This window comes from Tachypleus tridentatus, chromosome 10, assembly GCF_004210375.1.
Source record: "Tachypleus tridentatus isolate NWPU-2018 chromosome 10, ASM421037v1, whole genome shotgun sequence".
NCBI classification, from domain to species: Eukaryota; Metazoa; Arthropoda; class Merostomata; order Xiphosura; family Limulidae; genus Tachypleus; species Tachypleus tridentatus.
The window spans coordinates 119,410,871-119,437,234 of record NC_134834.1 but is presented as its reverse complement, the minus strand read 5'-3'; the positions used below and the strand labels follow the sequence as shown (position 1 = coordinate 119,437,234).

The window sequence follows — 26,364 nt, the reverse complement described above, 5'->3', positions numbered from 1 at the left end:
TCGATAAAGTAATAACTAGAAACACTAACAACTAGTTGAATATTTGGAATAATCAATAAAGTAATAACTAGAAGCAACAACAACTAGTTGAATAGTGGGAATAATCGATAAAGTAATAACTAGAAGCAATAACAACTATTTGAATAGTTGGAATAATCAATAAAGTGATAACTAGAAACACTAACAACTAGTTGAATAGTGGGAATAATCGATAAAGTAATAACTAGAAACACTAACAAGTAGTTGAATAGTTGGAATAATCAATAAAGTAATAACTAGAAGCAACAACAACTAGTTGAATAGTGGGAATAATCGATAAAGTAATAACTAGAAACACTAACAAGTAGTTGAATAGTGGGAATAATCGATAAAGTAATAACTAGAAGCAACAACAACTAGTTGAATAGTGGGAATAATCAATAAAGTAATAACTAGAAACACTAACAACTAGTTGAATATTTGGAATAATCAATAAAGTAATAACTAGAAGCAACAACAACTAGTTGAATAGTGGGAATAATCGATAAAGTAATAACTAGAAGCAATAACAACTATTTGAATAGTTGGAATAATCAATAAAGTGATAACTAGAAGCAATAACAACTATTTGAATAGTTGGAATAATCAAGAAAGTTATAACTAGAAGCAATAACAACTAGTTGAATAGTGGGAATAATCAATAAAGTAATAACTAGAAGCAACAACAACTAGTTGAATAGTGGGAATAATCAATAAAGTAATAACTAGAAACACTAACAAGTAGTTGAATAGTGGGAATAATCAATAAAGTAATAACTAGAAACATTAAAAACTAGTTGAATAGTTGGAATAATTAATAAAGTATCATCTACTAGAGTTGTTTAATAATGATTTTGTGATTGGTATTTAGACCTTGTCTTGATTATACATGACATTCATCTTGTTGTTTTTTCTGTTTTGGGTGTTCTTTTAATTGTCACTAGTTGTATTTTGTAATTGAGGCTCTTGTCAGTTATGTTTTCCTAGAGTTTGCTATTTGCATAAGCAGTGAAGTGATTGAAGTTAAATCTAACAACTGGTGTTTACCAATTTTGTGTGAACTTGAGTGTTAATTCTTGTTGTTTTTTTCAGCTCTTTCCCGAGCTCAGCGAAGTCTGGCCAAAACTTTATCTAACTTCCAGTTTGAGTGTATTGGAAGCAGTTTAACTGATGACGAAATTGTCATTGGTAAGAACTTGTTTTATAGTTGTGTTGTTTGTACAGTATGTATTATGTGTTTGTTTTGTAGTTATGTAGCTGTGTTATTTGTACAAAATGTATTGTGTTTGTTTTATAGTTATGTAGTTGTGTTGTTTGTACAGTGTGTATTGTACTTGTTTTATAGTTATGTAGCTGTGTTGTTTGTACAGTATGTATTATGTGTTTGTTTTATAGTTATATAGTTGTGTTGTTTGTACAGTATGTATTGTGTTTGTTTTATAGTTATATAGTTGTGTTGTTTGTACAGTATGTATTATGTGTTTGTTTTGTAGTTATGTAGCTGTGTTGTTTGTACAAAATGTATTGTTTGTTTTGTAGTTATGTAGCTGTGTTGTTTGTACAAAATGTATTGTGTTTGTTTTATAGTTATGTAGTTGTGTTGTTTGTACAGTATGTATTGTACTTGTTTTATAGTTATGTAGCTGTGTTGTTTGTACAGTATGTATTATGTGTTTGTTTTGTAGTTATGTAGCTGTGTTGTTTGTACAAAATGTATTGTGTTTGTTTTATAGTTATGTAGTTGTTGTTGTTTGTACAGTATGTATTGTACTTGTTTTTGTAGTTATGTAGCTGTGTGTGTTTGCATAGTATGTATTATGTGTTTGTTTTATAGTTATGTAGCTGTGTTGTTTGTACAGTATGTATTGTGTTTGTTTTATAGTTATGTAGCTGTGTTGTTTGTACAGTATGTATTGTGTTTGTTTTGTAGTTATGTAGCTGTGTTGTTTGTACAGTATGTATTGTGTTTGTTTTGTAGTTATGTAGCTGTGTTGTTTGTACAAAATGTATTGGTTTGTTTTTTATAGGTATGTAATGCGTTGTTCTTTATACAGTATGTATTATATTACTTGTTTTATAGTTATGTAGATGGGTTGTTTTGTACAGTATGTATTATGTTTGTTTTATAGTAATGTAGCTGTTTGTACGGTATGTATTATGTGTTTGTTTTATAGTTATGTAGCTGTGTTGTTTGCATAGTATGTATTATGTGTTTGTTTTATAGTTATGTAGCTGTGTTGTTTGTACAGTATGTATTATGTGTTTGTTTTATAGTTATGTAGCTGTGTTGTTTTGTACAAAATGTATTGTGTTTGTTTTTTATAGTTATGTAGCTGTGTTGTTTGTACAGTATGTATTGTGTTTGTTTTATAGGTATGTAGTTGTGTTGTTTGTACAGTATGTATTGTGTTTGTTTTGTAGTTATGTAGCTGTGTTGTTTGTACAAAATGTATTGTGTTTGTTTTATAGGTATGTAGCTGTGTTGTTTGTACAGTATGTATTATGTACTTGTTTTATAGTAATGTAGCTGTTTGTACGGTATGTATTATGTGTTTGTTTTGTAGTTATGTAGCTGTGTTGTTTGCATAGTATGTATTATGTGTTTGTTTTATAGTTATGTAGCTGTGTTGTTTGCATAGTATGTATTATGTGTTTGTTTTATAGTTATGTAGCTGTGTTGTTTGTACAGTATGTATTGTGTTTGTTTTATAGTATGTAGCTGTGTTGTTTGTACAGTATGTATTGTGTTTGTTTTTATAGTTATGTAGATGTGTGTTGTTTGTACAATATGTATTGTGTTTTATAGTTATGTAGCTGTGTTGTTTATAACGGCATGTATTATGTGTTTGTTTTGTAGTTATGTTGCTATGTTGTTTGCATAGTATGTATTATGTGTTTGTTTTATAGTTATGTAGCTGTGTTGTTTGCATAGTATGTATTATGTGTTTGTTTTATAGTTATGTAGCTGTGTTGTTTGTACAGTATGTATTAGGTACTTTTTTATAGTTATGTAGCTGTGTTGTTTGTACAGTATGTATTAGGTACTTTTTTATAGTTATGTAGCTGTGTTGTTTGTACAGTATGTATTAGGTACTTTTTTATAGTTATGTAGATGTGTTGTTTGTACAGTATGTATTATGTGTTTGTTTTATAATTATGTAGCTGTGTTGTTTGTACAGTATATATTTTATAGTTGTATGTATACATTTTATGTAGCTACATTGTTATATTGTCAAGTCATATCAAGATTGTAAAATGCATCTCGTTACATTGTCTTCTCTGTATCTTAGAAGTAGAAAGACATAACGATGTCAAGTGTATCAGTGTAAGTTGACTTCTCTGTATATATCTTTTAGGACTAAAGTCATAACAATAATGTGAAATATTTCACTTTATATTGTCTGTATTTTCAACCTTAACAAACGTTTACCCATGCGTTTGCACAACAAAGAACTATTTTGTAGTGTCACTGCTGTGAAACATGTTGTACATGCCATAAGGTTTGAAGGAAGCCCCTACACTTGTTAATATATATTGTGTAATTATCATTAAACTACAGCCTTAAGAGTCTTCTCAGATTGTAAAATAGTTGTGTTGTTTGCACAATATACATATATTACGTACCTGTTATATAGTTGTTGTTTTTTTTGTGCAGTTCTAGTCCTTAATAGGAGACATTGGATACTCTGATAGTGACTGGTTGCACTTTGACAGAATTGGTGGTACTACTGTAACTGTGTAAAAGGTGGTTGGTTCCAGGATTCTTGTTGTTTGGCTTCTATTACTTCAGTTGAACTTGTTCCATCTTTTGACAATATTCACCAGATATTGTTACCATGTTTGCTTTTGCTTCTAATTTTATTTTCATGATGAGTTTCATGGAATCTCACCTTTGTCTTTCATTGCTTGGATTGCACAGATGCAATTTTTTATTTTTCCTATCTTCAGTTTTATTTCACTGGATGTTAGTCTAACTTGTTTCATGAGACTCTATCAGTTGGATCTCCTATTTCCTTTTCTATTTTTATGTCTTTATGTCATGACTTGTGGTTCATACTTGTTTTCCACCTGCACTTGATTTCTTAATTCCAGATGACTTACTTTTAGATACTTGTCCAAAGTTTACCCTGGACTAAATTTTTCTGTAGCCAGGCTATTAGCCAAATTATTTTTTTGGTAGCCAATTTTAGCCAGTGTTTTAGCCAGATAGGTTTGATCCGTATCCAACCCTCCAGCCAGTCACATACGATAAGACAGTCAAAGAATAAATGACAACTAAGTTCTTGTCATACATTTTATTTCAATGAATTTATCATTTATCAAATTTATTATAAAACAACAGTTTCACAGTTACAAAGTTATCAAATTGCATGCATCATGCATCACAACATCTTTTTAATGTAATAACACTGCTAAAGTATTGGGAAATAAATTGACATAGGCATATTTTTTTTATTATATTTAGTAATTTTTATAAGTTTAACTATCCAAATAAGTCTCAACATTTACTCAGTCAATAAATACCTTTTGTTTTCTGATGCTTGGTGAGGTTGTCTTTTTTCATCACTGCACAACCAGTTGTGAAAGTGTTTGAGTTCGGTACTTTAATGCACAATGTGCAAAACATTTGCTTTGTAGAGGCTTCATATTTGAGCCAGTGAAATTCATTCAACTATTTTTCTTGGAATGATCGTGAACTGTCAGTTTCAGATTTGGATTTGTTTGATGGAGGCATTAGACAACTTTCACTGTCTAAGGGGCATTTGGCCTGTGAAGAAGGCATTCTGAGATCTGATGAATTTGCTGCATGTTGGCTCAATTTATAGAGATTCTTTCCACTAATTAACATTTAGTTTTTTACAAGTACGTGTTTATTATGGTACTAATCCAGTAATCGCTTTTAATTAAACTTGCCGGCCAAGCCATGCGCCATTAGATAATGTAATTGCATGTGTGAAAGCCATCACAATCTTTGTGGTCGTCCTTTAATTACAGCGCCGCTAATCAACCACATATAAATGAGTTATTCATGTCAAGCCGTTAGGTCGTGTTGATTGAACAATTTTTCACACGTTTGTCAATCCTGTCCATGACCTTGCATGAATGCAGACGGGTTATTGATTTTTATCTGCTTACCTCATACTTGCATTAAAAAAACGTTGATGTAGTGAACCGGTCTAGCATTTTGTAAACAAACAGTGTTTTGCTGGTGTATTCACCAATTACAATTTTTCTTCGCCAAAAAACAAAAATAATAGCCATTGGCGAATATGGCGAGCGACAGCGTGAGCCCTGCTTGTCTTATTCAATGTTATCTTAGAAACCTCCATCTGGAACACTTCATTTGAGAAAGTGTTTAGTTGTGTTATTCACACTTTATAAACTGCAGCTGATGTTGCTTTACATCAGTTTTGTCTGATTACTTTGATTTCCAAGAGGTCCCAACAGGTGACAACAAGAGTCTTGTTAGAGTGCTCCTTGTCAGGTTCCTTGTCCTTGAGAGTCTTGTTAGAGTGCTCCTTGTCAGGTTCCTTGTCCTTGAGAGTCTTGTTAGAGTGCTCCTTGTCAGGTTCCTTGTCCTTGAGAGTCTTGTTAGAGTGCTCCTTGTCAGTTTCCTTGTCCTTGAGAGTCTTGTTAGAGTGCTCCTTGTCAGGTTCCTTGTCCTGAGAGTCTTGTTAGAGTGCTCCTTGTCAGGTTCCTTGTCCTTGAGAGTCTTGTTAGAGTGCTCCTTGTCAGGTTCCTTGTCCTTGAGAGTCTTGTTAGAGTGCTCCTTGTCAGGTTCCTTGTCCTTGAGAGTCTTGTTAGAGTGCTCCTTGTCAGGTTCCTTGTCCTTGAGAGTCTTGTTAGAGTGCTCCCTGTCAGGTTCCTTGTCCTTGAGAGTCTTGTTAGAGTGATCCTTGTCCTCTTCTATCTGATATCTCCATCTCTTGCAAGGTTGTCTACTGTGAATCTTGCTACTTTCTTGCTTTTGAAGCTGCCTTTCAGCTCAAACCTTTTGGAATTCTGTTCTCCCTTTTAAAATTCAGTCAACCTCTTTTGCCCCACCCTGATCTCTCTTGCACCTTTAGCACATAGGGAGACTGTCTGTATGGGTAATGAATGCATTCATTGGGTCTTCACTTACACTACTGTATGGATAAGTGGCTCCTTCTTGCAGTCTCTTCTCTCTTTGGAGTCATCATGTTTTGGTTAACTGGATATGTTCTTCAAGTTTGTCTTTGCTACAACTATCTGATTTGATTGTCTTTATAAACTTGTTTGCTGGTGTGCTGAGCCTTCTCCTTTGTTTGTGAGACATGGATATTCTGGTTACCAGAGCTCTCATGTCTTATTACCTTCTTGCAAGAGTTGTTCTACTGCTTTTGGGGACTCTGGTTTTGCTCAAGTTCCTTATATTTCTGACATGTTTTCATTTTAGTTGAGCCCATGATGTCAATGAAATATGTCTAAAGGTTGTTTTTCTTCTGTTATATCTCTCCATCATGATAATATAAAGACTTTAAGGCTGTGTATCTGGTGCAACATTGATTAGAATCACATGACTTTTAGGACTACAGATCTAATGTAACACTAAGGTGAACAAACTGACTTCTAGGGTTATAGACTTGATGTAATGCTGAGTACATTCTTGGGCTACATTCTTGGTGTAACAGACTACAAATAATTGATTTCTGGGGCTAATGACATTGTGTGATACTATTTAAATTATGTTTCCATAGTTTCACTTGTTTGATATTCCTTGCAATAATTATGGATAAGATCCAGTTGCAAGTGGATTAGATGTTTGGCTTTCATGGTACAAAACTTTAACCAGTTAGAAGTGGGTTAGTTGTTTGGCTTTTATGGTACAAAACTGTAACCAGTTATAAGTGGATTAGATGTCAGTCTTTCATGGTACAAAACTGTAACCAGTTATAAGTGGATTAGATGTCAGTCTTTCATGGTACAAAACTGTAACCAGTTAGAAGTGGGTTAGTTGTTTGGCTTTTATGGTACAAAACTGTAACCAGTTAGAAGTGGATTAGATGTCAGTCTTTTATGGTACAAAACTGTAACCAGTTATAAGTGGATTAGATGTCAGTCTTTCATGGTACAAAACTGTAACCAGTTATAAGTGGATTAGATGTCAGTCTTTCATGGTACAAAACTGTAACCAGTTATAAGTGGATTAGATGTCAGTCTTTCATGGTACAAAACTGTAACCAGTTATAAGTGGGATTAGATGTTTGGCTTTCTTGGTACAAAACTGTAACCAGTTATAAGTGGGATTAGATGTTTGGCTTTCATGGTACAAAACTGTAACCAGTTAGAAGTGAATTGGATGTATATTTTACATTTAGAAATACAGTAAAATTATTTCATATTAACAGGATAAGATATATATTAGTTAGATACTGTTCTTTTTAAGGTATGGTAGACCTTATCTTGTTTATTAACTTTACTTAAAAGTGAGGTATGGTAGACTTTATCTTGTTTATTAAGTAAGGAATGGTAGACCTTATCTTGTTTATTATCTTTATTTGAAAGTAAGGTATGGTAGAATTTATCTTCTTTATTAAGTAAGGTATGGTAGACCTTATCTTTATTATCTGTATTTGAAAGTAAGGTATGGTAGAATTTATCTTGTTTATTAAGTAAGGTATGGTAGACCTTATCTTTATTATCTGTATTTGAAAGTAAGGTATGGTAGAATTTATCTTGTTTATTAAGTAAGGAATGGTAGACTTTATCTTGTTTATTAAGTAAGGAATGGTAGACTTTATCTTGTTTATTAAGTAAGGTATGGTGGACCTTATCTTGTTTGTTAAGTTTATTTAAAAGTAAGGTATGGTGGACCTTATCTTGTTTGTTAAGTTTATTTAAAAGTAAGGTATGGTGGACCTTATCTTGTTTATTAACTTTATTTTAAAGTTCTGTCTAATAAACCTTGTCTTGTTTATTTTTCATAATGTTACTGGACTTAATCATAATTTTCGATTAATTGATTATTTTATTGGTACCTAAATGATAAATCAAGCTAACAACCAGCTATAGAAGTTTTGTATTATAAATGTTAACATATGACAGATTTGTGTATTATAATGTATGTGTTAGCTTCGTTTTAGAGTTGTAGGCCAGAGACCATAATTTATATATTATAAACCTTAACATACCTGTTAATTTCATTTACAAATGTCTATTTTCTTAACACTATTCTTGTTATTATGTTTAACCTCATTTACAGTTCATTATGATAAATGTTAACATCTTTATTAATCTATTTCATAGTTATGTGTCATTAAGATGTTTATTGACCTTGTTTAAGGGACATGTCATAATTATTAACATGTTTATCAGTGTGATATACATAGTGTTTTATTTAACTAAATACATTTTTTAACTTTATTTAAAAGTTGTATGTAAGAAAAATGTTTACTGATTCAAGATGTATCTGATATCTTTATATAGCTGGGTCTTTTAAAGAGTTCGGACGTCTGCTTTCAATGATAGAAGATGAAAGAGACAGGATGGTATGTAGTTAAGAAAAGAAACGTAAACAGTTGAAAAAATTAAAAGTTGTGTCTATTCCTATGTTTAAACAATATAACATTCTTAAGTTTGTTTCTATTTATAAATAACTAATTTTTATTTTAAATTCCTTGCTGCAGAGATACAGAGATAGAAGTAATTGCTGTGACATCTGTGCTTCCAGAAATGTTAAGCCTTTATTAGAGATATTAACTGATAATTAACTTATTATCATTTGAAAAGTGATTGTTTAATTGAATATACTTTTTATATCTGAAAAAACAAATTTAAAACTACAAGTGCTCATGCAATAATGTCCAGTCCATGACTGGAGAACTGTAGCTCAACCTGGTGGTTGGTTTATAAACCTGTTGCAGGACCAGAGAATATAGCTCTGTGGAGAAGGTTCCATAATGTCATCAGTCTATATATATGTAAATATTTATAATTACAATAATTAAAACACTTTCTTGTATATATAGTTTAAAACTGTATTGAAACCCTATGGCTTCTGCTTAAAATCACATTCTAGATGTACAAGTTCAGATGTGAACTTCATCTTCATGAACTCTAGAAGATGACTTGTATGTATAGAATGTCATCTTGAAGTGAAAGCTTCAATAAAACTATTCATCAGCATGTTTTACTCGCATGTTGATGACCATTCCCACGGTAAAGGAAAGGAGGATATATTTTTAAGGTGTCCCCTCATATGTCAAAGGAAAATATCACTGTGGGTTTTAATGGAGTGTGTCCAACTTTCTAGCAGTTTTTCTCATAAGAAAATGCATGTGACACTATATGGGAATGACCCAGCACAATAAGTAATAAGAACAAAAGTGACTGGCTACATTCCTTGACCAGCATTCTATTTCTAAAACTACACTCATGGGTAGAAACTTGTATGTGTGAAACTTCTTGTTGAACCTGAAATAATAACTATACTAACTAAAGAACACAAGTACAAAGTACATGGCTGTGTACCACACCTCAGGACACAGTGTCAGAAAGACATATGAAACTACTGAACAGATCATCAGAATTATTGTTATTTCAAAAAGGAAGCTTGACTTTTTGTTGCAGTTATTTTGAATATTATGTGAAAAAATGTATGAAAGAATAACAGACATTGTAGTTTCTTGAATTTAAGTTTCATGGGTGTTGCTCAGCCACAGTGTTTGTAGTGTTTCAGATTGTGTACCAGTTACACTAAGTACTCTGCATAGAGTGTTTCTTATACTTCGTGTATACATCATAAATCTTCTAAACCAGTGGTTTCCAACCTTTTTTATGCCCTGCATCCCTAAAAAATTTTAATATGTTCTCACACCCCTCAAAGTAATTATTTATTTAAGAATAAAGGTGAAGGTGGCCAAAACAAATGTTATCTCACACTCCCTGGGGGTGCGAGTACCTCTGGTTGGGAACCACTGTTCTAAACAGTATCTATTTGTACATAAACTGACATCATCTGGCTAAACTGTGTTGTTACCTTTATATTCTGTGTGTGTGTCCTTGTTTCTTTACTGTTTACAAAGTGAGAGTTAAAAAGCATGTCTCCTTAGGTGGAGAGAGCCTAGACTATAATTATTCATAGTTTCAGAAATTTATTTAATAGAATAACTTTTCTTTCATTTCAAATCAGGTTAAAAACCAAGAAAGACTACAATTATTAATATTTTTACAAGTATAGTTTCTGGAATAATTTTCTCCTTTCATTTCTGTTTAGCTGGAGAGAGCTCAGACTACAATTATTGATCCTATTGAAAGGTTCAGGAAAGAAAAGATTGGTGGTGCAAAGGTAGTGAATTACATTATTGATTGATGGTATTAAAGTGAGAATTATGTTATTGATTGATGGTATTAAAGTGAGAATTATGTTATTGATTGATGGTATTAAAGTGAGAATTATGTTATTGATTGATGGTATTAAAGTAAGAATTACATTATTGGTTGACGGTATCAAAGTAAGAATTACATTATTGGTTGACGGTATCAAAGTAAGAATTACATTATTGGTTGACGGTATCAAAGTAAGAATTACATTATTGGTTGACGGTATCAAAGTAAGAATTACATTATTGGTTGATGGTATCAAAGTAAGAATTAAATTTGGTTGACGGTATCAAAGTAAGAATTAAATTTGGTTGACGGTATCAAAGTAAGAATTACATTTGGTTGACGGTATCAAAGTAAGAATTACATTTGGTTGACGGTATCAAAGTAAGAATTACATTATTGGTTAACGGTATTAAAGTATAAATTCTGAATATTCACAGAACAAGGTTTAGGAACACACTTAGTTTTATCTAGTGTATTTTTCATTATTTTATGATGAGACCTGTAAGATACAATGATCTTTAAAGAGTTGTCATTTTATGAATAGATCATTTGTATGTCCTAACTGATAAGTAGTTTAGTAAGATGTTTGTATAGATATTTTTTAGGCTCAAACTGATAAGTAGTTTAAACTAGATATAAGAAACTGCTCACTTTGTATTCAACTGATAATGATATTAGTTATTGAAAGTGAAATAGTGTTAATCTTATTTTTATAAAACATGTATTAAGTACAAGATATAATCAACCATTATTTGGGTGTAAGTATATTATTGTTTAATTTTCTGTGGAAACTTGTAAACCATAAGAAAACTCTTGTAATATAATCATCTTTGTTTTAATTTTGATGTTCAAACTTCCTAGACTGTACTTTACATTTAAACCATTAAAAACAGAATTAATTGAAACAAGAAGCATGTAAACTTTTTCGGTTTCTGAAGAATTAGTCATGAAAGGCTTGTTTTATTTTGTGTTCTTCCTGCTTGAGACCAGGTTTAGACAGAAGACAATAAACTTTATTTATTGATGGATTGCATCTGCATAGGAAACTTTGGAAGACATCTTGAACTGCTGGTACTTGAAGCTTGAGACATTGCCCAAAACACCCTAGTTGGATGCAGTCTACCAACAGCAACTTTCAAGAATGGTTTTCTTATCATTCATGAAAGATAAATTTGTAACAGTTCCATTTGTGATACTTATGTTCCCTACATTTGCTAAAACAAACAATGTGTAGATCTCATGTGTAATCAGTATAAAGTGTCTTAATTTCTCTTATGGGAGGTTTAATTTTTCTTTTTGTGCTATCAACCTATTTAATTTGTTTGATTTTGCTTGTAAGGAAGGAAAGAAAAAATTTGACAAGGAAACGGCCAAATTTTGTCAAATTCAGGAACGACACCTCAATCTTTCTACAAAGAAAAATGAAAACCAACTTCAGGAGGTAAGAATGAATATATTGGATGTGTGTCTTGTGTGTTGTTCTATTAATTCAATTTGATCATTTTTGATTTGGAAACTGATTTGTTATGATATAGATGAAGTGGTTGTCAAATGGAGTTAAAGGTGGGAACAGTTGGGTTGCAGTAATTAGGAGTAAACAAATATGTTTATTTGTAAAATGACTAAAACTCTACTGACATAAGATTACATGTATGCTTGTCAGTCTAATCATGTGTTCAGAGTACAGACCAGTTATCTTCAGGTTTTTACTTCCTGCTAATATATAGATTTCTTGGTTCATGTTGACTAAAATATGCTTTTTTTTACTGTAATGTTTAAAATATGTATTACATAATTCATACATATTCTAATAACTAAAACAATATCTTTTAGAGATATTTGACTTACCTATATGAGTGCTCGGATTATGAAACTGTAGAGTATACATGTGTTTCTCTACTAGAATATGTTAGGAGTAACAGAGATGGTGTTCTGGTGTTATGAAGGTGTTCAGTGATTGAATTAATTAAATAAAATTACATATTCTTGGTGGTGAAGCTATGAAGAAGATTACATTCCCTCGTGAATTGTTTGTTTTATTTACTGTATGCAATATGTTGGTCACAATTAAAGAATACAAGGGGATCATGCATTTCTGATAAGGAAAGTCAACTAAAAAGATGAAATCCTCAAGGAAAGTTTAATTAATCTGGAATGTAGAAGTGTTATATTTCTACTCCTGGTGTTATTTATTGGATTCATATTTTTTTAAATATAAAATAGTGAAAATTATAAACGATATTTTACAAGATGGTGAACAGTATATTACATGTTCATTTTACTGGTATATTGTTAGTTACTGTTCTCTGTAAAACTGGATATAGTTATCCTGAAGTCCAGAAAGCAGCAATACTTTATCCTGAAGTCCAGAAAGCAGCAATACTTGGCAAAACCTGTCATTCATTGAATAGCTGTTAAGATGTGTTTCCTTTGACTAGTGGTCTTTGGATTAAAGTACACAATCTCACCAAAATTTATGGGACACAAATCATTGTCTTTATTCTGAGAAATTAGTAGTGGCCTCAATTGAACTTTGGGTTTGTAAGGAAACTTGTTTGATTATTGAACTTTGGGTTTGTAAGGAAACTTGTTTGATTATTGAACTTTGGGTTTGTAAGGAAACTTGTTTGATTATTGAACTTTGGGTTTGTAAGGAAACTTGTTTGATTGTTGAATTTTGGGTTGTGGTTGGGTGTCTTCTGTGAGCAGCATGTAGATTAAAAATAATATCTGATGAAAAGTAAGAATTTTTTCTTGGAACATTAACTTTCTTGTTAATGTGACACATCTGTCTGTTATTATTCAGTGGTCTTAAGTTTAATGTCATATCTCTACTGAGCAGTAATATTTACATTAGTGTATTATTTCTTTTCACAGCAATATCCTTTAGGGTAATAAGATATGTCCTTTCTGATACATTACCGTAACGTCATCTTAACCATAGAAAAACATTTTTTGTTTATTGTATTACTTGGCTGTGTTTTGACTTTGAAAACCACTTACTGTGCCAGAATGCTGTTTATTGTATTACTTGAACATATTGTGACTTTGAACATTATTTTCTGGGCTGGTTACCTGAAAGTTGAGTCGTACCAATCGTAATAGCTCTAACTGTGCAGTAAATCGACTCGGATACAAAATAATACTGACAGCCACATCTCTAGTGAGAGGGAAGACAGGTGATAAAAGGAATAGCAACTGTAGCTTACGTTGAAAGTTGAACGAGCACCTACAACAACAACAACTCAGAATTTCCCCTTCATCGTATGTGTACACTCGGCCTTGACAAGAACCTTTCTACAATATGAAACATGTCCTCGCTACAAGAATTTCTCAACTCCCAGCGCCAGGAAAATAAGGCCAGTGACCCTTGAGGAGTCGGCGTGCTGGTTTAATTTAAACGAAGTTCTTCTATGTAGTGCTAGGTGTCGTGTCGACCTTTGTAAAACAGTATTTTGTTCACTACTAAAATAGTGTTGTTTCCTAACTTGTTTAGTTAACGGCCTTGTGTTTATTAACTATTATACTATCACACATATTCATTTATGGAATCACGTGATGTTTATTTCTCCGTATAAAGAACTTTCACTGTTTAAATATTTTTTATAATATGTTTAGTTGTGAATTATAAGTTAGTGACTACATATCGTGAGTTTCAAGTTAGCTACTACGTGTCGCGAGTAACAAGTTGGTTACTACATGTGTGTTTCACATTAGTTACTACATGTGAATTACAAGTTAGTAAACTAGATATTGCATTTCACTAGTTAGTTAACTAGAAGTTACGAACAAACAAGTTTCCCAAGTTATCACGATCTGGGCCCCATTATGGGTTTTTAGTTAATGGTAAGTTATCTAGAATGTGGAGGAATAAAACTGGTGTTAATTGTAACCACTCGTGACGTACGGTACATCATGTTTATATTCTGTAAGTGGCTACTGGTGACGTACGGTACATCATGTTTATATTCTGTAAGTGGCTACTGGTGACGTACGGTACATCATGTTTATATTCTGTAAGTGACTACTGGTGACGTACGGTACCTCATGTTTGTATTCAGTAAGTGGCTACTGGTGACGTACGGTACATCATGTTTATAATCACTCTGTGGCTACTGGTGACGTACGGTACCTCATGTTTGTATTCAGTAAATGGCCACTGGTGACGTACGGTACATCATGTTTGTATTCAGTAAATGGCTACTGGTGACGTACGGTACATCATGTTTGTATTCAGTAAGTGACTACTGGTGACGTACGGTACATCATGTTTGTATTCAGTAAGTGACTACTGGTGACGTACGGTACGTCATGTTTATATTCTGTAAGTGACTACTGGTGACGTACGGTACATCATGTTTATATTCTGTAAGTGACTACTGGTGACGTACGGTACATCATGTTTGTATTCAGTAAGTGGCTACTGGTGACGTACGGTACCTCATGTTTGTATTCAGTAAATGGCCACTGGTGACGTACGGTACATCATGTTTGTATTCAGTAAGTGACTACTGGTGACGTACGGTACATCATGTTTGTATTCAGTAAGTGGCTACTGGTGACGTACGGTACATCATGTTTATAATCACTCTGTGGCTACTGGTGACGTACGGTACCTCATGTTTGTATTCAGTAAATGGCCACTGGTGACGTACGGTACATCATGTTTGTATTCAGTAAATGGCTACTGGTGACGTACGGTACATCATGTTTGTATTCAGTAAGTGACTACTGGTGACGTACGGTACATCATGTTTGTATTCAGTAAGTGACTACTGGTGACGTACGGTACATCATGTTTATATTCTGTAAGTGACTACTGGTGACGTACGGTACATCATGTTTATATTCAGTAAGTGGCTACTGGTGACGTACGGTACCTCATGTTTGTATTCAGTAAATGGCCACTGGTGACGTACGGTACATCATGTTTGTATTCAGTAAGTGACTACTGGTGACGTACGGTACATCATGTTTGTATTCAGTAAGTGACTACTGGTGACGTACGGTGCATCATGTTTATATTCACTCTGTGGCTACTGGTGACGTACGGTACATCATGTTTATATTCTGTAAGTGACTACTGGTGACGTACGGTACATCATGTTTGTATTCTGTAAGTGGCTACTGGTGACGTACGGTACATCATGTTTGTATTCTGTAAGTGGCTACTGGTGACGTACGGTACATCATGTTTGTATTCTGTAAGTGGCTACTGGTGACGTACGGTACATCATGTTTGTATTCAGTAAGTGACTACTGGTGACGTACGGTGCATCATGTTTATATTCACTCTGTGGCTACTGGTGACGTACGGTACATCATGTTTATATTCACTCTGTGGCTACTGGTGACGTACGGTACATCATGTTTATATTCTGTAAGTGACTACTGGTGACGTACGGTACATCATGTTTGTATTCTGTAAGTGGCTACTGGTGACGTACGGTACATCATGTTTGTATTCTGTAAGTGGCTACTGGTGACGTACGGTACATCATGTTTGTATTCTGTAAGTGGCTACTGGTGACGTACGGTACATCATGTTTGTATTCAGTAAGTGACTACTGGTGACGTACGGTACATCCGATGTTTGTATTCAGTCAGTGGCTACTGGCGACGTACGGTACATCCGATGTTTGTATTCAGTCTGTGGCTACCGGTGACGTACGGCACATCCGATGTTTGTTTTCAGTCAGTGGCTACTCTCATGACATCTTCAGTCACTTTTTCCAGCGGTCAGAGCAACATTTTGGATACCTTCATATGTTCCTGGTGTAGCTTGAGGTCAAGAGGTCAGAGACAACACCAGGTGCGTCAGTCTAGACTTTCACCACTCATTTACTGGAGGTTCCATGGTTTTTTCGATACTGCTGTATGGTAATGAATTATGATACACAGTTTAAACGGTAAAACGAGAAGTAGTTAGTGGAGAATGTCAGATTTGGTATGCAGGACATGACTTTGGTCAGTCTTTCTAGGTCCAAATTTATTACTCTATTTAGTCTGAGTCGTTGTGTTAATAGCAAAGACTTAATATACTGTAGAAGTTACGTCTATTTTAGGCGAAATAAATAAAACTTTCTGTGGTTCCCTTCCACACCTGGAACATTAATGTGTTGTTCAGAACGTATTAAAACCAACTTTCGGATAGCTATGTTGTATATGTATGAAGCATTATAACACCTGGATGAATGGTTGTGTTGTATGAAGCATTATAACACCTGGTTGTGTCAATATTTTTTTTTGTAACACGTTGTTATAGTTGAATCAGTGACTTGTCTATACGTCTTGCCTGACTTCTCTAAATCTCCACGTGGAGCTGGCATTTGTGTGTGTTGTCCTGTATATGTTTTATTGCTCTCGTGCACGAGCTTGACGTCCACTGTACCAGAGGATATGCACGTGCACGCGTCAGTGCTGTAATTCCAAGAAAACTCGCCTTTACAACATCGAATTATCAAAGAAAAGAGAGACCCTTGTTTTCGAGTGAATGTAACTGAGTGTGTGGTATTGGAAGTCACTTTGTAGTACCGGTACTTTTCACTCACACAAAACCGGAATTGGAAGTAACAACACCAGCACTTGACACTCACATGTAACCGGAATAAAATCTATCAAAACCAGTAGTTTTTACTCACGTGGAACCGGAATAAAATATATCAACACCAGTAGTTTTTACTCACGTGGAACCGGAATAAAATATATCAACACCAGTAGTTTTCACTCACGTGGAACCGGTATAAAATATATCAACACCAGTAGTCGGTATAAAATATATCAACACCAGTTTTTTTCACTCACGTGGAACCGGTATAAAATATATCAACACCAGTAGTTTTCACTCACGTGGAACCGGTATAAAATATATCAACACCAGTAGTTTTCACTCACGTGGAACCGGTATAAAATATATCAACACCAGTAGTTTTCACTCACGTGGAACCGGTATAAAATATATCAACACCAGTAGTTTTCACTCACGTGGAACCGGTATAAAATATATCAACACCAGTAGTTTTCACTCACGTGGAACGGTATAAAATATATCAACACCAGTGGTTTTCACTCACGTGGAACGGTATAAAATATATTAACACCAGTAGTTTTCACTCACGTGGAACCGGCATAAAATATATTAACACCAGTAGTTTTCACTCACGTGGAACCGGCATAAAATATATCAACACCAGTAGTTTTCACTCACGTGGAACCGGCATAAAATATATCAACACCAGTAGTTTTCACTCACGTGGAACCGGTATAAAATATATTAACACCAGTAGTTTTCACTCACGTGGAACCGGCATAAAATATATCAACACCAGTAGTTTTCACTCACGTGGAACCGGAATAAAATATATCAACACCAGTAGTTTTCACTCACGTGGAACCGGAATAAAATATATTAACACCAGTAGTTTTCACTCACGTGGAACCGGCATAAAATATATCAACACCAGTAGTTTTTACTCACGTGGAACCGGTATAAAATATATTAACACCAGTAGTTTTCACTCACGTGGAACCGGAATAAAATATATTAACACCAGTAGTTTTCACTCACGTGGAACCGGTATAAAATATATCAACACCAGTAGTTTTCACTCACGTGGAACCGGTATAAAATATATCAACACCAGTAGTTTTCACTCACGTGGAACGGTATAAAATATATTAACACCAGTAGTTTTCACTCACGTGGAACCGGTATAAAATATATTAACACCAGTAGTTTTCGCTCACGTGGAACCGGCATAAAATATATTAACACCAGTAGTTTTTACTCACGTGGAACCGGTATAAAATATATTAACACCAGTAGTTTTCACTCACGTGGAACCGGAATAAAATATATCATCACCAGTAGTTTTCACTCACGTGGAACCGGTATAAAATATATCAACACCAATTTACCTACTAGAGATTATATGGTGAAGCAGTAAAACAAGTGTGTACTCTAGTTTAGTTCAATGATTTAAACAAGTTGCTCTGAATTATTTCAAAATTCGCCGTGTTGTTTAGATTACGCGAGGAAGGAGGTTTTGTGCTGAGAGTTAGGGTAGCTGGCACCGTCTAACGGTTAGAAATGATACCTGGGTAAAATTTATGGCGCTTTTAGTCCTTGACCTCCCCCCCCTCCTTCCCTGTGGTATTTCATTGATTGGTGACTCAAACTGTACTAAAGAGCCTTGAAACCAGTTTCGAACAGAAGGTGTGGTGTATGAAACATGTATGATGTTCCTCCCTCACGGCTTGTGAAAGTAAATATGTGATATCGTCACACAGTCAAGATTTATCGAAGACTTCGTTAGAAACTCCGATGGTAAGATTAGAATAACAACTACACTTATTCTCCGGTTAATTATTTTCAACTAGAACAAGGCGATACAATGTTACGGGCGAAGACGTGATATCTACGTTTATTTTGGAATTACGAGAAACTTTATTGCACGTAATAGAGCAACGTTTTCCAAACATCTCGCGTGCGCCATGTGATCGCATAGTTCGTGTACTTTCATGGAGTTCAAAGAGCAACGTTTTCTAAACACAATTACCAGACAGGCACGTTAGCGGTCAGTAAATTGTTAAATTGTAGCAACTTGTACGAAGCAGTTGTTGTGATCTGAAAGAATCCACGTATATGGTGATAGCCTAATGTTCTTGGAGTAACGTATAAAACAATCTTTCAACATATATTGAATGTACGAGTAATATCTCTGGTGAATGTGCCTCTCTTATTTTGTATATTTCCAGTTCAGTGCCTTCAAGTCTAAACTTGTTTTACAAAACAACATTTTGTTGTATGTTCTGTCTGAACCAGGAAATCAGTATACACAGTTTTGAAGAAGGGGAGATATAATATTGGTTGGAGATATCAGTTGTTATAATGTATGTCGACATTACTGTTGCACTGTTTGTGCACACATTAACTTCAGCTACACTGCTGCTTACAGCAAATGTAAGATCAGTGTAGTGGTAAACTACGTTCTTTAATAGAACATCAAGAGTTAAGTTGTTACCAAGGTTGTCAGATCAGTGTAGTGGTAAACAACTACGTTCTTTAATAGAACATCAAGAGTTATGTTGTTACTAAGGTTGTTAGATCAGTGTCGTGGTAAACAACTACGTTCTTTAATAGAACATCAAGAGTTATGTTGTTACTAAGGTTGTTAGATCAGTGTCGTGGTAAACAACTACGTTCTTTAATAGAACATCAAGAGTTAAGTTGTTACCAAGGTTGTTAGATCAGTGTCGTGGTAAACAACTACGTTCTTTAATAGAACAGTATAGTTACAGTTGTCAGATCAGTGCAGTGGTAAACAACAACGTTCTTTAATAGAACATCAAGAGTTAAGTTGTTACCAAGGTTGTCAGAACAGTGTCGTGGTAAACAACTACGTTCTTTAATAGAACATCAAGAGTTATGTTGTTACTAAGGTTGTTAGATCAGTGTCGTGATAAACAACTACGTTCTTTAATAGGACATCAAGAGTTAAGTTGTTATTAAGGTTGTTAGATCAGTGTCGTGGTAAATAAGTACGTTCTTTAATAGAACATCAAGAGTTAAGTTGTAACTAATGTTGTCAGATCAGTGTAGCGGTAAATAAGTACGTTCTTTAATAGAACATCAAGAGTTAAGTTGTTACCAAGGTTGTCAGATCAGTGTCGTGGTAAACAACTACGTTCTTTAATAGAACATCAAGAGTTAAGTTGTTACCAAGGTTGTCAGATCAGTGTAGCGGTAAATAAGTACGTTCTTCGGTAGACAACTTTGTCAGAAAGTAGTGATAATCAGATAACATATTCTTAATTCTTCAGAGTTGATGTATTTTAAAGTTTTGTTTTACAAAGTATTTTTTCCGATAAATCGTTTCGTCACTAGTTATAGTTTATGCTCTTTTAATAACTCGTAATTTCTGACAGCTTATCTTAAGAATCTGTTTAATCACTTCTTACAGTGCTGCCTATTTGTGAAAGTGTTATCATACCTGGTGTACTTTGTTGTTTTAAATCTCAGTATTGTTTAACTTGGTCTGTTTTTAGGGACAATGTTTCCATGGAAATCTTTAAAATGAACACAGAATGCCAGTTCTTACTGCGACTGTTTTAATCATGTTACAGTTGTAATTTGTTGTATCTTTGTGAAGGTTTATTTTGTATTGTTCACAAAAATATAATGCTAACCTACTCCACGAATTAATTTATTTCTTTAATATTTGGCAAAGGCTGGTTTTTGCTTGTAGACATAACTTCAAAGACAACGGTTCAAAATACATTTAGACTCTCGGTACTGTACTGATATTTTATGTACTCTTCTTTCTGTATACTGCCCGAAATTTCAAGATTCAACATTAAATAAGTTTCAAAATATTGCGTTAACTCTCGCCCTCTATCAGTGAACATCTAAATCAGAATATTAATACTGTATTTCAGAAGAGGCAGTCGTTTGATATCTTAATTCATTTTCCTGATTTTATGGCTAGCCTAGGTTGATTGATGTATGTGGCTTGTTGTTTTTACTGTTTTAGTTCACATTTATGTAAACATGACTTTCTGTTGTATTCTGGTGAAGCTGTTTTATAATCGTATGGTTCTGTTGTATTCTAGTGAAGTCGTGTTGTTACCACAAGGTTCTGTTGTATTTCATTGGAGCCGTTTTGTAATCGTGAGGTTCTGTTGTATTTTAGTGAAGTCGTGTTGTTACCATAAGGTTCTGTTGTATTTCATTGGAGGTGTTTTGTAACTAACATACTACTGTATCCATGACGTTCTGTTGTATTACAGTGAAGTCGTATTGTTACCATAACAAGTTCTGTTGTTTTGTATTGGAGTCATAGTGTAACCATGGTGTCTGTATTATACCACGGTGTTTATGTTATACATTCTCCCATTTTATAAGATTTAATCGTTAGTACCTACCGACCCCCCGCTAGTATAAGTCTACTGATTTACAACACTAAAATTAGGGGTTTGATTCCCCTCGGTGGGCTCGGCAGATATCCCGATGTGGCTTTGCTATAAGAAAACACATACACACTAGTACCTACCGTTTAAATTGTTTTGAAGAACCATATATGAACTTTGTTACATTGGAACAAGTGAATCTTTACAATTGGTATAAAGAGGTTACAATATTTTATAATAATCTCTATTATATTTAATATTATTACCCTACCACATCAGAAAACGTTTCGTTTTGTAAGAAACAGTTTGAATTTTCTCTTATTGACAACATCCGTATACGCCCCCCTTATCTAGTTTCTGAGTGTACACAATTAACAACAGGCCATGTTAAGCCTACACTTCCCGAGATGGATGTATTAGTGTTCATGGTGGCATGTCCATATCCACAATCCCATGGTTTATGGCTCATGTCCCTTTTCTAAACAAAAACGGCGGTTATATGCACCTCTAGTTTGTAAGTTCAAAATTAGGGTTAGTTTTGCGCGAATATCCAAAACAGGCCGTGTGTACTTAAAATTCAGTTGAACATTTATTACCAAAAAGACGAAGAGATACAGCAAAAAGTAAGGCATTAGCTTCGAATTTATATGGCATAAGAGATCGATCAAAAATACCAGTATGATTCAGTTTAACTTCTACCAATAACGTGTTACAAGATACTACGAGTGAAGCTACCGCCCGTACATAGAACTGCCCTTTTGTGTTTGACAGCGTATATTACTTTACACTGTAACGTGGCAACACGTGTAGTTCGTGGTACACTTCCTCGTGGCCTTGTCCTCGTTTTGACTTACAAAAAGTTCTTTGTTCTTTCGAAACTTTTAGTTTTTATGCATTATTTTACCTATTTATCATACTAATTATGTTGTTCAGCTATTTCGAGGAAACTGTTTGCACCGTAGTGTATTAGATGTTTTTGTACGTCCACGCTTGTGTAAACATTTGTTTTCATGTTTTTAAATACATCGTTATTTGTATATGTACTTTTTCACATAATTAGGCTTAACCTTAAAATGTTCCTTATAGTTTTGGACTAACACGACTTATTTTAACTACATATACGTTTCAGAATTTTCTAACCATGTTGACGTAAACTTAACAGATTGAAAATGTAACATGGAATAAGTAACATGTCTGTTGTTACCTGTACTTTAAAATACGCATGTCTGTTGTTACGTGGACTTTAGAACACACTACACGTGTGTTGTTATGTGGACTTTAGAACACACGTCTTGTTACACGGACTTTAGAACACACTACATGTCTGTTGTTACCTGGACTTCAGAACACACTACACGTCTGTTGTTACCTGGACTTTAGGACACACTGCATGTCTGTTGTTACCTGGACTTTAGAACACACGTCTTGTTACACGGACTTTAGAACACACTACATGTCTGTTGTTACCTGGACTTCAGAACACACTACACGTCTGTTGTTACCTGGACTTTAGAACACACTACACGTCTGTTGTTACGTGGACTTTAGAACACACGTCTTGTTACACGGACTTCAGAACACTACATGTCTGTTGTTACCTGGACTTTAGAACACACTACATATCTGTTGTTACCTGTACTTTAGAACACACTACATGTGTGTTGTTACCTGTACTTTAGAACACACTACATGTGTGTTGTTACCTGGACTTTAGAACACACTACATATCTGTTTTTACCTGGACTTTAGAACACACTACACGTCTGTTGTTACGTGGACTTTAGAACACACGTCTTGTTACACGGACTTTAGAACACACTACATGTGTGTTGTTACCTGGACTTTAGAACACACTACACGTCTGTTGTTACCTGGACTTTAGAACACACTACACGTCTGTTGTTACCTGGACTTTAGAACACACTACATGTTTGTTGTTACCTGGACTTTAGAACACACTACATGTTTGTTGTTACCTGGACTTTAGAACACACTACACGTCTGTTGTTACCTGGACTTCAGAACACACTACACTTCTGTTTTTACCTGGACTTTAGAACACACTACACGTCTGTTGTTACGTGGACTTTAGAACACACGTCTTGTTACACGGACTTTAGAACACACTACATGTGTGTTGTTACCTGGACTTTAGAACACACTACACGTCTGTTGTTACCTGGACTTCAGAACACACTACACGTCTGTTGTTACCTGGACTTTAGAACACACTACATGTGTGTTGTTACCTGTACTTTAGAACACACTACACATCTGTTGTTACCTGGACTTTAGAACACACTACACTTCTGTTTTTACCTGGACTTTAGAACACACTACACGTCTGTTGTTACGTGGACTTTAGAACACACGTCTTGTTACACGGACTTTAGAACACACTACATGTGTGTTGTTACCTGGACTTTAGAACACACTACACGTCTGTTGTTACCTGGACTTCAGAACACACTACACGTCTGTTGTTACCTGGACTTTAGAACACACTACACGTCTGTTGTTACCTGTACTTTAGAACAACCTACACGCCTATTGTTACCTGGACTTTAGAACACACTACACTTCTGTTTTTACCTGGACTTTAGAACACACTACACGTCTGTTGTTACCTGGACTTTAGAACACACTACACGTCTGTTGTTACCTGTACTTTAGAACACCCTACATGCCTATTGTTACCTGGACTTTAGAACACACTACACGTCTGTTGTTACCTGGACTTTAGAACACACTACACGTCTGTTGTTACCTGTACTTTAGAACACCCTACACGCCTATTGTTACCTGGACTTTAGAACACACTACATGTCTGTTGTTACGTGGACTTTAGAACACACTACACGTCTGTTGTTACGTGGACTTTAGAACACACGTCTTGTTACACAGACTTTAGAACACACTACATGTCTGTTGTTACGTAAACTTTAGAACACACTACACGCCTCTTGTTATCTGGACTTTGGAACACACTACACGTCTGTTGTTACCTGTACTTTAGAACACACTACACGTCTGTTGTTACCTGGACTTTAGAACACACTACATATCTGTTGTTACCTGGACTTTAGAACACACTAGATGTCTGTTGCTACCTGGACTTTAGAACACACTACACGCCTATTGTTACCTGGAGTTTAGAACACACTACACGTCTGTTGTTACCTGGACTTTGGAACACACAACATATCTGTTGTTACCTGTACTTTAGAACACACTACACGCCTATTGTTACCTGGACTTTACACACTACACGTCTGTTGTTACCTGGACTTTAGAACACACTACACGTCTGTTGTTACCTGGACTTTAGAACACACTACACGTCTGTTGTTACCTGGACTTTAGAACACACTACACGTCTATTGTTACCTGGACTTTACACACTACACGTCTGTTGTTACCTGGACTTTAGAACACACTACACGTCTGTTGTTACCTGGACTTTAGAACACACTACATATCTGTTGTTACCTGGACTTTAGAACACACTAGATGTCTGTTGCTACCTGGACTTTAGAACACACTACACGCCTATTGTTACCTGGAGTTTAGAACACACTACACGTCTGTTGTTACCTGGACTTTGGAACACACTACATATCTGTTGTTACCTGTACTTTAGAACACACTACACGCCTATTGTTACCTGGACTTTACACACTACACGTCTGTTGTTACCTGGACTTTAGAACACACTACACGTCTGTTGTTACCTGTACTTTAGAACACACTACACGTCTGTTGTTACCTGTACTTTAGAACAACCTACACGCCTATTGTTACCTGGACTTTAGAACACACTACACTTCTGTTTTTACCTGGACTTTAGAACACACTACACGTCTGTTGTTACCTGGACTTTAGAACACACTACACGTCTGTTGTTACCTGGACTTTAGAACACACTACACGTCTGTTGTTACCTGTACTTTAGAACACCCTACATGCCTATTGTTACCTGGACTTTAGAACACACTACACGTCTGTTGTTACCTGGACTTTAGAACACACTACACGTCTGTTGTTACCTGTACTTTAGAACACCCTACACGCCTATTGTTACCTGGACTTTAGAACACACTACATGTCTGTTGTTACGTGGACTTTAGAACACACTACACGTCTGTTGTTACGTGGACTTTAGAACACACGTCTTGTTACACAGACTTTAGAACACACTACATGTCTGTTGTTACGTAAACTTTAGAACACACTACACGCCTCTTGTTATCTGGACTTTGGAACACACTACACGTCTGTTGTTACCTGTACTTTAGAACACACTACACGTCTGTTGTTACCTGGACTTTAGAACACACTACATATCTGTTGTTACCTGGACTTTAGAACACACTAGATGTCTGTTGCTACCTGGACTTTAGAACACACTACACGCCTATTGTTACCTGGAGTTTAGAACACACTACACGTCTGTTGTTACCTGGACTTTGGAACACACTACATATCTGTTGTTACCTGTACTTTAGAACACACTACACGCCTATTGTTACCTGGACTTTACACACTACACGTCTGTTGTTACCTGGACTTTAGAACACACTACACGTCTGTTGTTACCTGGACTTTAGAACACACTACACGTCTATTGTTACCTGGACTTTACACACTACACGTCTGTTGTTACCTGGACTTTAGAACACACTACACGTCTGTTGTTACCTGGACTTTAGAACACACTACACGTCTGTTGTTACCTGGACTTTAGAACACACTACATATCTGTTGTTACCTGGACTTTAGAACACACTACACGCCTATTGTTACCTGGAGTTTAGAACACACTACACGTCTGTTGTTACCTGGACTTTGGAACACACTACATATCTGTTGTTACCTGTACTTTAGAACACACTACACGCCTATTGTTACCTGGACTTTACACACTACACGTCTGTTGTTACCTGGACTTTAGAACACACTACACGTCTGTTGTTACCTGTACTTTAGAACACACTACACGTCTGTTGTTACCTGGACTTTAGAACACACTACACGTCTGTTGTTACCTGGACTTTAGAACACACTACACGTCTGTTGTTGCACGGACTT

The 26,364-nt window shown here is 35.0% G+C and overlaps 1 protein-coding gene across 4 annotated transcripts in view; it reads left to right on the top strand.

Moving 5' to 3' along the window:
- The window catches only part of LOC143230172 (rho GTPase-activating protein 26-like), an 86,765-nt gene that overhangs the window by 6,573 nt on the left and 53,828 nt on the right, over positions 1 to 26,364 (top strand). For all 4 annotated transcript variants that reach the window (XM_076463256.1, XM_076463258.1, XM_076463259.1 and 1 more), the window contains exons 2-5: positions 1,111 to 1,206; positions 8,467 to 8,528; positions 10,256 to 10,327; positions 11,708 to 11,809. In XM_076463256.1, coding sequence (XP_076319371.1) covers positions 1,111 to 1,206; positions 8,467 to 8,528; positions 10,256 to 10,327; positions 11,708 to 11,809 — 332 coding nt within the window. The remainder of the gene's footprint in view (positions 1 to 1,110; positions 1,207 to 8,466; positions 8,529 to 10,255; positions 10,328 to 11,707; positions 11,810 to 26,364) is intronic.